Source organism: Furipterus horrens, unplaced genomic scaffold (assembly GCF_987537825.1).
Source record: "Furipterus horrens unplaced genomic scaffold, mFurHor1.1.pri manual_scaffold_1, whole genome shotgun sequence".
Classification (NCBI taxonomy): Eukaryota; Metazoa; Chordata; class Mammalia; order Chiroptera; family Furipteridae; genus Furipterus; species Furipterus horrens.
Window position 1 is genome coordinate 91,981,747 of NW_028327171.1, and position 14,957 is coordinate 91,996,703.

The 14,957-nt window shown below is 43.2% G+C and overlaps 1 protein-coding gene across 1 annotated transcript in view; it reads right to left on the bottom strand.

Annotated features, from left to right (window-relative positions):
• MYH15 (myosin heavy chain 15) overlaps window positions 1–14,957 on the bottom strand; it is a 144,714-nt gene that overhangs the window by 11,024 nt on the left and 118,733 nt on the right. Inside the window, 7 exon segments of the mRNA XM_090286803.1 lie at window positions 1,321–1,423; window positions 4,216–4,386; window positions 6,489–6,614; window positions 9,238–9,283; window positions 10,393–10,538; window positions 10,770–10,864; window positions 10,867–10,961. Coding sequence (XP_090142929.1) covers window positions 1,321–1,423; window positions 4,216–4,386; window positions 6,489–6,614; window positions 9,238–9,283; window positions 10,393–10,538; window positions 10,770–10,864; window positions 10,867–10,961 — 782 coding nt within the window.

Below are 14,957 nucleotides of genomic sequence, written 5' to 3' on the forward strand. Positions count from 1 at the left end.
GCATAGGAAAATAAAAAGAAGAAAAACCCACATATTATTAACAAGCAGCATTTCATTCCCTCAACATAGGTGGCTTCCCCAACCCCCCTTAAAAGAAGAGTAGAACAGCACCTCCTCCATATTCTCCAGGTATGCACTTCCTGAGCTACACATACATGGGTTCACTCCTCAGTGGCTTTGATATACGGGCATGGTCTAAAGAAGTGTCAGACTAGCTAGTCTTTGAAAAGAACCACTTATACAGCAAAGAAGAGCTGCATAAGTGGCTCATTTCCTTAATTAGCCCAGGATGATGCTTCTGAAGTGCTCTGCTTTCTTATCAACATTATTCTTCCTGCTGCAAGGGAGGAAGACTTTGATGTCTCCAATATCAACAGTGTAGCCCTAGCCTCAGGACCCAGAATCAGGACAGGCAAACCTTGCTTTAGTACTGCTGAAGTTGCTATAAATGCAGGAGCCTAGTACGAGTTTGTCTTTTCACTGAAATAAACTACACTCTGCGGCAGAAAGGCTAGAAAGTGACCTTTGGCATCTGTTGTTCAGCTTCTGAAATATGTTCACCTACTCTGTGCCAGGAAGGTGCTAGAAGGTGTTAGGCCCTACAGAAGCAAACATACAGTGCCTCTGCTATCGTGGAATCTCTGGTTTACTCCATTTGAAGGGAAAGGAAAAAAAGGTTAGAAAATAAAAATGAAAGTTTACAGTGTTACTTTAGAAATGTATTAATTACTGGTACGAAGCCTGCCCACTTCTTTTCAATTAGTTGCTTGAGACCAATGTTAGTCAACAGGAAAACAGAAAGCTTTGGAGGCCTCTTGTTAGCCATGTACTGTATTCACCTGGAACCAGCACCACATAGAGCCCTGAGTGGCCTGGAGAGTTTGTGCAACCAGAAAATAAGAGTGCAAATGTCCCCAGCTCCAGTTTTGTCAGCGTCCCACAGAACCTGCTGGCTGAGTAGCTGCCCGTGTCTGCCATTCACGTCATTTACACATTGTTCTCACTCAGCTCTCACAGGAAGGAGTATTTCTGAAAGTGCTGCAGGCATTATGTGTGAAAAAATAGGAACAGTATAAATAGCTTTTTACTTCTAATTGCAAATTGCTGCTCACATTTGGCTTCCTGAGAGCTCTGAAAAGGGACTGACCCAAACCACTAATAGCACAGGGGCCCTGGAAGGGTGAGTCAGTGTCTACCGCTGAGTGAGAGTAAAGAGGGAGAAAGAAGTGCAGGAAACCTAGAAGGCCATTACTGGCTTGACAGAGCCCATTTCTCCAGGATTGAGCCCAGCCAGACAGGGGGCGCTTTCCTGGAGTTCCTGGTAGGTCAGCTCTTTGATGCATCGCTCCAGCAGGGGGGCTTGCCTCTGTGCCTCCGCATTGTGACAGGTTTCTCCCTCCAATTCACCTTCTGGTTCACAAACCTGCAAGCAACCATGATCTCAGACCACAGGCTGGCAGGAAGCAAGCCAGGCTGGCATCGTACTTGCCAACTGGCATGGTCACTTGAAAGAGAGCAAAATCATCAAGGGAAGATAGGTCTGCTCTCTTTCTGGCAGTAGTCAAACAGGGCAACCTCTCTGGGAGAACTTCTTGCCAAAAGTGAGTTGGTGGAACTATGTGCATTCACATAGGACTGTGCAGACTCTGAAGGATGTGAAAGGCTAATCCATGCAGAGATCATATGCTCCCCCTTTTAGATGACAAAATTACACACACACACACACACTCACACACTCACACTCATGAATGTTTGCAAGCATATTGAGAATAAACTACACTTTGAGGATTTGGCCAATACACTACTTAAGCTCAGGTTTCTTTCTCTAAAAATCAGACCCTGAGTCTATGCCACACACACATCACATGGCCTCACAACCCTGCTTCGTGGGAGAGCTCTAGTACAGACCAACAGTCTGCCTGGAGCCTTAATTACAGAGCTATACAAATGAGGTTAGCATACATTCAGTCCAGAAATATTTGATGCCTGCGACACACCAGACCCCGGGCTAGGGATACAGCAGAAACAAAACAAAAATCTCATCCCTCTATAAGTGTGCATTCTAATGGGGGCAAAACACAAAGAAAACAAAGTAAAACACAGACTGTGTTAGATGGTAATAAGTGATTTGGAGTAAAATAAACCAGGAAAGTGGTAGGGAGCTGATGGTGGAAGGGTGTTGCTTGCTCCTTCTCTTCTTCCACACGTCCAGGGCTTCCTCCCTGACTTCTTCATGAACCAAAGGCCACCTTCACGAAAAGGCCTTCCTGATCACCCTTTTAACAATGCACAGCCCAGTGCCCTGAATGTGCCTGGACTATCTGACCTCATCTCTAACTTCTTTCCCCTTCTCCCTCCCCTGTAGCCATACTGTCCTTGCTCTTCAGCACAGAGGTATGATGGGGGAGGGAGAGTCTGCAGGTGTGCAAGTTCCCGTGAATGAAGGCTATTAAAACAAACCTTCTGGACCCCTGTCATATAAAAACAACACATAGTTCTATCAGAGGGAATGTGAGACTAACACAGCCCACCTTTACCTTGTTAAATCTTTGCTGTGTTTCTTAAGTGATTCAAACACCTGAAGGGAAAAGTGCTCCATTAGAGCAAATCCTAGACATCATATAAGTTCACCTATAAATATTTCTTTATGTAATTCTAATAGATGATGGTGTTATGATTATGTCTGTAAGAAAATTCATCATTATTCTTTAGTATCATCTGATATTTAGGAGCTCACTGCTACTGAGTTACATTGGCTTTAGGCCTTAATAGTGGGCAAACAGCAACTGGAAATAAAATAAAATCTTGTAATCTCAAGTTTGAACTGGAAATACTAGTATTATTGATGTATATTTTGGGAAAAAGGCTTATTATAAGTTCTTTGATTTTATGCCTATATGCTTTTTCTTTCTCCCCAAAATCTTGGTTCTTATTATATATGCTGTTGGATAAATAATTAGTGTTAGTGCTAGTAGCAATAAGATATTGTTATTTTGAAGCTACAGAAAGAGATTGCTTTATTTGCTGTTTTGTTTGTTTTGTCCTTAGGTATATTTCATTAGAGACAGACAGGCAAAACACTATGTTTAAAAGTTACTGGGAATGTTTGTTCTTTGTGCATTTTATGTCCACCAACTTGATACATAGTTAGCTTAATTTGCTTTTATTTGTGTTAAAAATTTTAGGGTTTGCTTTTTTTTATTTTCCTCTGATTTCAACTTTTTAAAATCATGACGCATATAAATGTTTTATATGATTTTGCCATCAAAACGACACGGTACATTCAGAAGATCTAACTTTTATCTCTGTATTCCCCTCCCATGAGTAGCTATTTTCATTAGTCTTTGTTTTATCCTATCACCATTTCTTTTTTAAAATATAAGCAAATGTGTACATATCTTCATATTCCCCCACCCCTTTCTTGCAGAAAAGGGTGTATACTCTCCACATTGCCTGTGCCTTTTATCATTATACAGCTAGACAAGATATTATAGAGCTTTTCCTCATTCCCTTTTAAATAGCATGACTAAATGGATGTGGTACCATAAATGCGCATTGGTATTCCATCGTATGGATATATTATAAATGAGCAAAGGCAATACTTTACTTTTCAGAGGCCCTTCTGAGCCATCAAATCCCAGTCAAATATTCTTTCCATCTGTAGCATTTGTCACATGACCTGTACATAGTCACTGAAATTGATTCAATAATTTTTAAAATCCTATTTTCAAGATAGGACTTTCTATTTGTTTTTAAGCTCCCCGACAGCAGGTACTACATCATTTCTGTCAGCCCTTACTATATCTTCACTAAGTCTTTCTTGATACTTGATTTAGTTGTTTCCCTTCTCCTTTCTCTGGCTGTTAGGAAATGGGCAGAGGAAGTAATAGCAGCAAAGGCACAGAAGCAGGACTGTGAGGGACCAGGAGGTCACCTGGCTGTGGAGAGCCCAGAGCTGGTATAGGTGAGTCAGAGGAGATGTGTCTCACGTAGCCAGAAGGGGGGGGAGGCAGATTTAACACAGTCCAAGAGAAGTGGCTGAAAGTAAAAAAAAAAAAAATGAATAAATGCATTGAGATCTGACCCTGTTAAAGATCTGAAAACACCACAAGCAAAAGTGATGAGGGAGGTAGGGAATGCCTGGTGTGATTTCTAGACAATAAGGCCTAAATTGGGAGTTGTCGAGACCCCACAATTACCCAGGCTAGCTCCTACCTTGGATTCTAGTTTCTGGATTTGCTTTCTACTCCCCATCAGGGCCATTTGTTCAGCTTCACTGACCCTTTTTTGTAAGTCTTTAATTGTCTGCTTCATATTCCTTCTCATCTTCTCCAAGTGGGCATTGGTGTCTTGTTTCTTCTTCAGTTCTTCTGACATGTTTGCTACCTAGAAAAGAAAGAAAGAGACTGAGATCATCCAGCAGCTGATTGACCATAACATTTCTACCCACAATCTTCAGTTCTTCATCTGACTAGATGTCATGCCTTGCCTCTGTGTATGTAATCTCTTCCCCCTCAGGCTGTCCCTGAGCTCCATGGCCCTCAGGTTTGTGAAGAATAGGCAGTCAAGACAGCAGCAGCTACTAAAGAGATTAGGATAAGGGATGGTGGAAACAGACTAAAAATGCAGTTCCACATGAACATGATTACATAATACCTATACTGAAAGTAAGATGACCAACTGAAGCAACTACTTATGATTGAACAAAGCACCGGGACATGCCCGGTAACATCATGCACCAAGAAAAGTGTGGAGGCGTGTGTATGAGAATCTTTTTCACATCTCACTTCTATGACTCTGTGATTCACAACTGCAAACAAGTTTAGGCTCCAGGAATTTGGCAACAACAGATGTTCTGAATGCCAATAATCTGGCACATGGTAGGTTAATTCTTGCTTGTGAAGCCCGTTCTTGGCTTTGGCCATGTACACAAGGGCTTAGTCTCTTGATGCAATTATTAAGACCTGTTTCCCAAATCTCTCAGTGCATTTAATGTAAGAACGCTGCCCTCCCAATCAAAGCTTCTCTGTCTATCAGGTTACCAACCATCTGTATAATTTAAGTGTGAGACATATGTGCAGATGGTGAGGGCAAGGAATAAATTACTGAGGCAGCTCTGGGCTCCGCTATGTGAGGTTGGGAATCAGAGCTGAACTACTTACTGAAGAATTCAAGGGGGGAAGGAGAGGTAGTGAGTTCATTTTTCAACTTAGTCAAGAAAATCTTTAAAAAGCAAGGTTAAGCAGATAGTGTCTTCATAATGTATGATTACATAAATTCACCAAGCAGACTCAGAAACCCTTTTTATTTCCTTCTATCTACATGGATTTCCATAAATGTTAAGCACATTATTTTTCCCTTGGACAAACATTTTCGAGCTTTCGCACACCTCTTTTCCATCTGAGAGCAGAGGTGCCTGCCTTGATACAGAACGGCTGAGTGACAGGCACACTGCTCCATTCTTCTGGATCCGACAGTGACCCGGGAGTTTGGATTTGGTGCAAAGGTTTTGTTAAGCTCTCCAAGTGCTAAATAACTCAGGCATTACAGACACAAGCTCTTCCCTTCATTTGAATTTCAAAATGACAAATGTAAAATCGAATTGAACATCTTGTCTCCCCAATTCCTATACCCTTTTCAGCAAGAGGACCAGCTTCCAGTCCCACGGCAAGGCTGAGGCTGCTGCAGGTGGTTGTCTGTTTGGACTACACAAGATCACTTGATGAGGTGGGGGTGAGTGGGGGCTGAAGTCCAGCCCAAGACCACTCACCAAGTGCTGGGACCTGCAAGGGTGGGCGCTTTAGAGACACTTCTCCATGTACCTCCCGCCCCCCACCTCCTGCTGTGAATTTTCCTTCCGTTTGCCTTATTCTTTCAGAGAAGTTCTGCGTCTGGTGGTCCTTCTCTAGTTCCCCACAGGTACAGTCAAGGCTGGCAGCCAACCCTGAACTTAATGTCATTTGGGAAAAGCACCGCCCTCAACAGTTATAAACTTGTAAATAAAGAAGGTACACACCAACTCAGAAGCCCTTCTTTATCAACCTATTCTGCTACTCGAGCAGTAGTATGGCTTGTAAAAAATAAATGAAATAAGCATTCTTTCTAGATTATCGTCATAAAACCATTACATATTCTAGGAACATAGCTATTTGTAAGTAAGCACAGGAAACATTGTTTCTAGACATTAGATATATTGATTCACAAGTAGAAAGTGGCTTAAGTTAAAATAAATCTCTTGCTTTCATAAGGCTTTGCTTATACAAATTCAACTGCTCCTTTTCATTGCCTTGGGAGGTTGACGGAGAAGAGCTAATTGGCTTAATTCTTCAAAATGGGGACCGAGAGCAGAAGGCTGAGCTAACTGACCTCCTCCAGGCTGAATGGAGAATCAATGGAATCCTTTTTGGCCGCAGATTGGCCTCCACCCCTTGTCTACTGCTTCCATCGACTGTGGAAGACAGGAGTGAGCAGGCAGTCAATGCACCCACCTCACTGGCTGCCGTCTTGGCCTTCTCTTTTGCACTTTGACACTCCTGCACTGCCTCTTTGGCTTCCTTCTGCATCCTGGCAAGGTCAACCTCCAGTTTCTTCTTCTGGCCGAGGAGACTTGCATTCTAAGTAAAAGCAGCCATCTTGTTAGGCAAGTTGAGACCAGAGATGCAGACACAAGGTAGTCTGTTTGGGACAGGCCATCGGAGAGGGCTTGGGCTAAGGCTGAGTTTTATTCTAGCTAGCCTCACTCACTTAAACAATATTTCCAACCCCAGAAGGCCACGTTGGAAAAGCCCCCTGCCATTAAAGGTGTGCTTCAATGGAAGAGATTACAGCCGCTCAGAATCAAAGAGATGGCAGCCTGAATCACAAAGGAGAAATGGATCCAGAGAGCCTACAAGTCCAAAACATGTGCTTGGTTTGCAACTTGCTGAACAATATTTTTCTACCTTTTGCTCTTTGATGGGCTAAAACAAATGTCCCAGAGCATAAGTCAGGGTTAACAGCAGACCTCTGGGGAGCAGGTTGGGGGCGGGTATCAAAATCAGTTTCTAGCATGATGCTCCAGGAAAAAACAATCTTCCTCTTTATCTACCTCCCTTTCCAATTGGACTTCACAGTGAGGAGGTGGGAAGAGTGGTTCAGATGAGCCTCATCCCCCACCCCACCATTCTGGAGGATTCTTTGTTCTATGGCTGATGCTGTCCTAATTCTTTCCTTCCTGGGGTGTGACAAGAGGCTGGAGCTCCTTCCACTGCTATTGGGTCCATGTTTGAAGCACAGATTTTCTGAGGATGGGAAACCTTAGCATAGAGAGTGTGTATAAAAGGCATGAGCTTTCTATTTTTTCTTTCCCCTCATTGTCCATTCACTTCCCTCTAGCTAGTGTCTCTCTCTGTGGCAGGACTGAACCTTAGAAACAGAAAGCTAGCCCTGCCTCACAGCTTCTTCCTGTCTCCTTGATGGCATGAAGCATCTTCACCAGGGCTGCCATCCGCTGCCCTGAGCAGAGAGCCAGGCTCTGGGCACCCCAGGTTCCACTGCCAAGGGCATAGCCTCGGTGGTTAAGTGTATTTTTCTGGAGCATATTCTGGATGCTCATTGCACTTAATTCCTTAGAAACTACTTCTTTGAAAAGGATGATACAGCCATAAATGATTTGTTTGTACATGGAATCAGTTCAAATCTTCTAGGGAGATAATGGTTAAAAACTTTTCAACCTGAATGGCTCTCTAATTGGTTCTTTTTTGAAAAGAAAAGGGGGGAGTTGAAGGTTTTGTGTAGAAAGGTAATTTAAACTGTCAAAGCTCAGGTTTGAAAAGGACACATGGAATTAGCCCAGGATAAGTTTGGCCTCATATGTTTGTCCTAGGCTAGAGGTCTGAAATCAGAAGGGCCTAAGAAGGTTCCATAAAAGTGTCATTATTTATCAACAGTCTGACAGTGTTCTAGTAATTGCAAGGTGTCCCCAGAGGGTTGAGGCAGGGGAGAGGTGCTTATGAGCAACATAATACTACCTAGCTATGCTGGTCAAAATGTCATCCCTGGCCCAGCAGCGTCACCTGAGACCTTGCTTGATTCCTGGTCGCCACTGCAGAGATTCTGACCCAGTAGGCCTGGGCTGAGACCTGAGAATCTGCACTTCTGTGTTGCTTTTCTTACATGCCTCAAGTTTCAGAAACTCTGCCATGGAGACTGGGTCTCTACTGCCTAATTTTCCCCCTAAAACCATCTCCTCCTCTCCATGTCTGGTTGATGGCCTCATCTCTCACTAGACTAGTGGCTTTACACCACACAGAGACTCACTGGTGCATTACCAGTTACAGCATGCATGGCAAATGATTTGTTACCAAGAGCTATTAAGTACTACAGACAGTGAATAATTTACTTTTTAAAAATTTGATATTTTACTTTGTAAGAATCCTGCTCATCGTATTTAGATCAGCTTTGAGAGATAAAGAACATGTTTATGTGGATTAGCCTGCTGGGAATCACATATAACCTACAATCTATTTCTTCCACACCACATGGTTTCCAAACAGGATTGCATCCTGCACATGACATAGAAGTCAGACTATGGCACACACTAATTGTGATGCCTTCCAGCAGGCAGATCTCTGGTTTCTACTTCTTTTTTTCTCAGTGGGGACACAGTTGGCATTCTGGGAGGGGCAGTTCTTTGTGATGTAGGCTTACTCCATACCTCCCAGGAGTATTAGCCTCTCAGGACCTTTCCCACTAAATGTCAGTGGTAATTCCCAGTCACTGTGGCAACCAAAATGACCCCACAGACATTTCTAAATACCTCAGAGCATGGTAGTTCTTCCCCTAGTTGTTTTAATTCATCCTTCATAACAATCATGACAGTAAACTTCCTAAAATACATATCTAATAACTTCACTTTCAGCTACTTAAAATTCTTTAGCAGACCACCACTAGCTGCAAGACAGAATTTAAAAACCATCAGTTTCAGATCCAAGGTCCCTGGTGACCTGGCTCTTGCTTTGCCTCATTGCTGCTGATCTGTCCTGCCGTGACCTCATGCTCTAGGGAGGAAGAGATGGATTTCAGGGGGGAGAAATTAGGCAGTAGAGACCTGGTCTCTATGACCAAGTTTCTGAAACTTTAGATGTGTAAGAGAAACTAACACAAAAATGCAAATGCTCAGGTCTCACCCTGGACCTAATGGATGAGGTCTCCCCAGGCCTCTGCCCTTGATTCTGCTCTACCTGGCTGAATACTTACATGTCCGTCACGATGTGGATTCAGGATGTCGTGCATCTGTTTAAGTCTAGGATTGTCAGAGAAGGCTTTCTGTAGGGATGTGCTTGCTCTATCATGATACTCACAGCAATGTACTACCATTTGCTTACTTGGGTCTTCACTCTTTTAGGACAATAGAGACATTTTGTATCTATACCATGTCTACCTGTCCAAGTTATGGTGGGTGCCCTAACAACGTCTGAATGACCCATTTACTATACACATTTGTACTAGTCACTGTGATCCTTTTTGACTCTATGAGAATTCCAAAGGTTCTACAGATTCCTGCTTGGTGTCACTCGTGTAACCTTCCAGGAGCAGCTGGAGTCCTGGCAGCGTGTCAGCAGCAACTCAGAGTTGTTCAGTATCTTCTGGCTCTGAAGCAGGAGGGCATTTTTTTTTTAATTCTAAAATGCTGGGGGAACATCTGGCTTAGAGGGAACAGGGGAGCAGCAAGTGGTTCTAGAACACTAGGGGATATTTATCTCTCCTTAACATCCAGGCTTGAGTGCCCTCATGGGCCGTTCTTCTGGAAGAAGGCTCAGTGTTATGGATCAAATTATGAACCTACCCCCCAAAACACAGGCTGAAGTCCTAACCCCCACTACTTCAGAATGTTTCCTTATTCAGAAATAGGACCTTTATAGATGTAATCAAGTTGAACTAAAGTCATTAGGGTGGGCACTAATCCAAAATGACTGATGTCCTTATTAAAAAAAAAAAAATTTTTTTTTGACAGACAGATGATCACAGAGGAAAGATGGTGTTAAGACACTCAGGGAGAATGCCATGTGAAGGCAGAGGATTGGAGTGAGGCATTTATAAGCTAAGGAACACCAAAGGTTGCCAACAAACCACCAGAAACTAGGAAAAGGCAAGACAGGAGTCACCTAGGAGATTCTGAGGCTGTGGGGCTCTGCCAGCTCCTTGGATTCGGTCTTCCAGCCTTCAGAAACGTAAGAGAATAGACTTCTGTTGTAAGCTACCCGGTTTGTGGCACTCTGCTACAGCAGTGCTGGGAAACAGGTATACTTGGGAATAAATAGAGTGTGACCACTGCTCTGAAGCCAAAGGCTCTTCCTGGACCTCAATGCCACACCCCAGGATGAACATGGCAATTGTGTGTGGTCCACCAACCTGCGCCCATGTTCTGTCTGCTCTTCCAAAGACCTCGCTTCCCCCAGTTCAGACTGGAGATGAGAGTTGTACCACTCAGCCACAGCCACCTGCTCCTTCGGCTCACTGTCCAGGTGTGTGCCGTTCTCCAGCTGCAATGGCAGGTCCTGTGAGAGAAAACATGGGCCTGGGGCACAGATCCCTCTGAGGCCAATGGGATATGCACCTGTGCACACACATTCTAAGCTAAGCTCCACCAATTTAAATGTAAGCATGTTCCTGATCTCTTGAGGGATTTGATTGAGTGTCCCAACTTTTATTGCTCAATACAGTCTGTTGCTTGGTTTGCTTCCATAGGCAGAGGCATTCCTCACCCCCATACTGCAATTTGAAAATACCTTGATTTGAACCTGAAGCTGGCCCAGGGACTCAGTTGCCCCTGACACCCACTGGCTGGCATGGCTGAGCTGGAGTTGTATCTCATTGAGGTCCCTTCCATGTTCTCCCTCAGCCAGGTGGCCTCAGCTCTGCTCCTGGCTTCAGAATCCAGGCTAGACTGCAGGGAGTCAATAGCACACTGCTGGCTCCTCCTAATTTTAGAATAACATTCAGGGGGAAAATATCATGCACCCAAATTAAGAAAGGTTACCTGCTGGGTACATAACAGTTTAGGAAACAGAGAAGCATTAAAATTCAAGAAAAATGCTGGGTAATTAACAAAATGAGTCTAAAGGGTTTTCATTTTTAAAACACAGAGGTTGAAGGATTAGGTTAGTTAGCATATTTTCATCATAACAGACTAAGATTCCCAGGCCAATCTCCAGGAAGAATCAAGGAAAGCACCAGAATCTTTCTAAGGTTCCTATAGGGCCAACTTAGGCTTATTTTAGACACCCTGAAGGACAGTCTGGGGGAAATATCTGTATCTTCTGGAGTAGCTAGAAGTGAAGAAAAGGATGCTCTTTCAGTGAGCCATGATATTTATTTATTATTTTAATTATACTTTATTGTTTATGCTATTACACTTGTCCCAGTTTTTCCCCCTTTACCCCCTTCCACCCGGCACCCCCCACTCCCTCAGGCAATCCCCACACCATTGTTCATGTTCATGGGTTATGTATATAGGTTCTTTGGCTACTCCATCTCCTGTACCTTTTACCTCCCTATGGCTATTCTGTAACTACCTATTTGTCTTCTTAATCCCTTCACCTTGTTCACTTCTGCAGAGCTAGTACCTCTTCTCTGCCAAACCCATGTCCCTGGTCACCACGTGCTAAGGTCAGCCTCTCATGCCTATCTTTAGGTCCTGAGCCTTTGTTGAGTTCCCAAGTCAAATTGTATAGGTATGCCAATATATAAAGTCAATAGAGACTGTTACGGGCTAAATGTGTCCACCCCACTCTACATCAAATTTTTATGTTGAAACCCTAACCCCCAGTACTTCAGAATGAGACTGTATTTGGAAATGGGACCTTTAGAAGAGGTGAGTATGGTAAAATGAGGCCAGGAGGGTGGTCCCTAATCCAAGCTGACTGGTATCCTTATGAAAAGAGGACATTTGGTCACAGAGACACCAGGGACGCACACACACAGAAAGGACCTTGTGAGGACACAGCAAGAGAGTGGCCTTCTACAAGCCAAGGAGAAAGGCCTCCGGAGAAACCAGTTTTGCTCATACTTTGACCTTGGACTTCCAACTCTCAGGACTGTGAGAAAATAAATTTCTGTTGTTTAACCCACCAGTCCATGTATTTTGTCCTACGAGGACATGCACACTCAACAGCGCTGAAAGCTTTAAGGCCCTTCTCTTACATTGTGGAAACTCATTTTTGCCTTGGCTGACTCTCCTTACACAGGAATACTAAAGCATTCCTAGTCTGGTGTCAAAATCCTCTATACAGGGATACATTCTACTTAAGCAGACAAACTGAATGTTTCAAACTGTCCTTTTCCCACACTTGTTTATGAAACTTCATGAGTGCCTCTAGACACACACAAAAAATGCTGTGGTTTAAGAGGCTTGGATATAATGCAGACCTAGAGAATGGCTGCTAGGCAATCAACACAATTCACGCAGAGTCAAGATATCTTTAAAATGAAAGCTCCCCCAAGTAGATTTTTTTAAGAAAAATGAAGCTCTCAAGGCCAGAGCAATATGGCACGAAGTTCCTGTTCTTGTCCCCCTAAAATATAAAATACAATTTGAGAAAAGAAACCAACATGAAAAATAATAATGAAAACTTAAAACTTGAAAAAACTATAGAGTTGATTCAATGGGTCCTCTTTTTCCCTCTTACAATATTGCTCCTCTACATCAGAGAGATCAGAGAGATGTAAGGTGATCCTTAATTGTAATACATATCATTCAGCTTTAAAATGACTAACAAGGTATTTTGCTAATTAAATGCCATGTCTGATTTTTGAAGACATGCTAAAATACTTTAGTTAGAAACAAGAAGAGATTTAAACATTCTTCTGACAGAGACTTGAACAACAAAAGAATAACGTCAAGGTGGTGCATCCAACTTGGTGCAAGACCATGTGGCAGAAGTTAATATTATTGAGTTCAAAGGAGTGGGACATATGGAAGGAAACAGTGATGAAACATTAATGACTACATGGCGGAGGCTACAGGGCAGGAGGCGCACACTGTGGGTTCTGGGCCTAACCTGGCCACGCCCATTTGATTCCCAGTGTCTTGGGCTGCTTTCAAGCTACAACTGCAGAGCTGACTAGTTGTGACAGAGCCTCTATGGCCTGCAAAGCCAAAAATATTTACTATCTGACCTTATACAGAAAAAGTGTGCCTAAGCCTTCTACAGGTGATCAAACCAAAGCATACAAGTACTTTCTGATAGAATCTCAATGCCTCATTCCCAAAAGTTCCTTCCACACACCTCTCTGAGTACGTCTGGGAGTAGAGAATACAGGCCAGGTATGCCCTAGCCTAGGCCAGTGGGAAGACCCTCACTCATTTCAACATGTCTTTGAATACCCTGGGTTGGGGGGAATATAGTTGATAGTCCCTGAAGATTCAGGGTGTACCTGACCAACTTGTTTTAACCCAGTCTTGGACCTTGTGACAGGACTGGACTGACGTGGCAGCTATGGCCACCAGTTGGCCTTGAAGCTGGACGCTGGCATCAGTCCTCCTTTCCTGTGGCTAGCATGGAAAGGATCAAAGCGAGCCACCAATGCTCCTCCCTTCCTTCTTTCCCTCCTTCCACCAATGACTACACCGGTGGTCACCTAGCTATGCTAACTATAACATTTGTAGAAATTTTAAAAAGTACGGTCCTACATGCATATTCAGCTACTCATACTTTTCACCACCAACAGGTCTCTGGGCCAGTCCTCATGGAATGAATGGATGAGCAAGCTCAGCAGAAGAGAACAGTTGAATGAGTTACCAAGTTTGGAGCACTGTAAAGGTTTTGTCTTTGCCAGTGAGTCTCTCCTCCTTTTGGGTTCCTTTGGCTTCCTGGGTCCTGTCTCGCCGGCCTCCTTCAGCTCCTGTGGAGTTTCCTAAGCTTTATGGGGACAGAGGACCTTGAACCTTATCTTGCTCTCAGGCACTATTTCCTTTGAGTGCTATAATTTACCTGACTTATCGTTGATTGCTTGAAATCCTATGCTTTGCTCAAATTTTCCCGACATTCTATTCAGTTTCCTTAATATCCCTCCCTCTCCTGGCCCTGAAGTCAGATTAAACCAAGGCATTCTCATACAACCTGTACTCACAAAGAGCACTCCACACAAAAAGAGCCTGGGATGCTATTTGTGATATTTTGTAAGATATGCTCATCTTTTCTTTCGGGATGTACCTATTATAGTGATTATGAACCAGTAACTATATAAAACTCATGAATAGCTCACCCCTCCATCCAGCCCACCTATTCTTTTTTCAGCCCCTTCACAGCTCCTGCTTAGTCTTCCATTCTTTCTTCTCCAGCCCTAGCTGTTTAGTTCTCTGGCTTCTTTTTCACTAAGATTATTATCATTGGCAAACAGCTCCACGGCATTCAGATGTACCTGATGAGATGCAGACTCTCTGAGGATTCATTTTTCCTTAGCTAGGTTTATTAATAGGCACAGATTTGACATTACCTGAAATGAGTTTTTTTTTTTAACTGCACAAGGAGACATTCATTTTTGTTCCTCGTGGAAGGAAGTAGGGCAAATATTAAGCCCGATGTTTTTGCCCTTCATCAAAAAAATTTTTAGACACTGACTCAGAGCGTCTTTATTAGACCAGAATTCATCACCACAGTCAGTCCTAGAGCGGAAAGTGCCGACACGACACGGGAGAGCAAAGACAACTCAAAGCATGCAGAGGGCCAAATCTGGCTTGACATCCTCATTTTAAAAAATGCGCCCCCATGGGAGTTTTGTCTGAAAATGGGCTATGGGAAAGAGGTCAGTTCAGTTGTACATGTTAACAGGTTTAAAAAAAAAAAATGCACTGAAAGAAGTTACCAGTTGAAACTCAGATTAAAATGATTTTCCTTGCTGACATAAGACATTGACTTAAGGGAACAGATCAGATAGATAATATAATCATATTAATTCCATGTGTTTTTAATTGT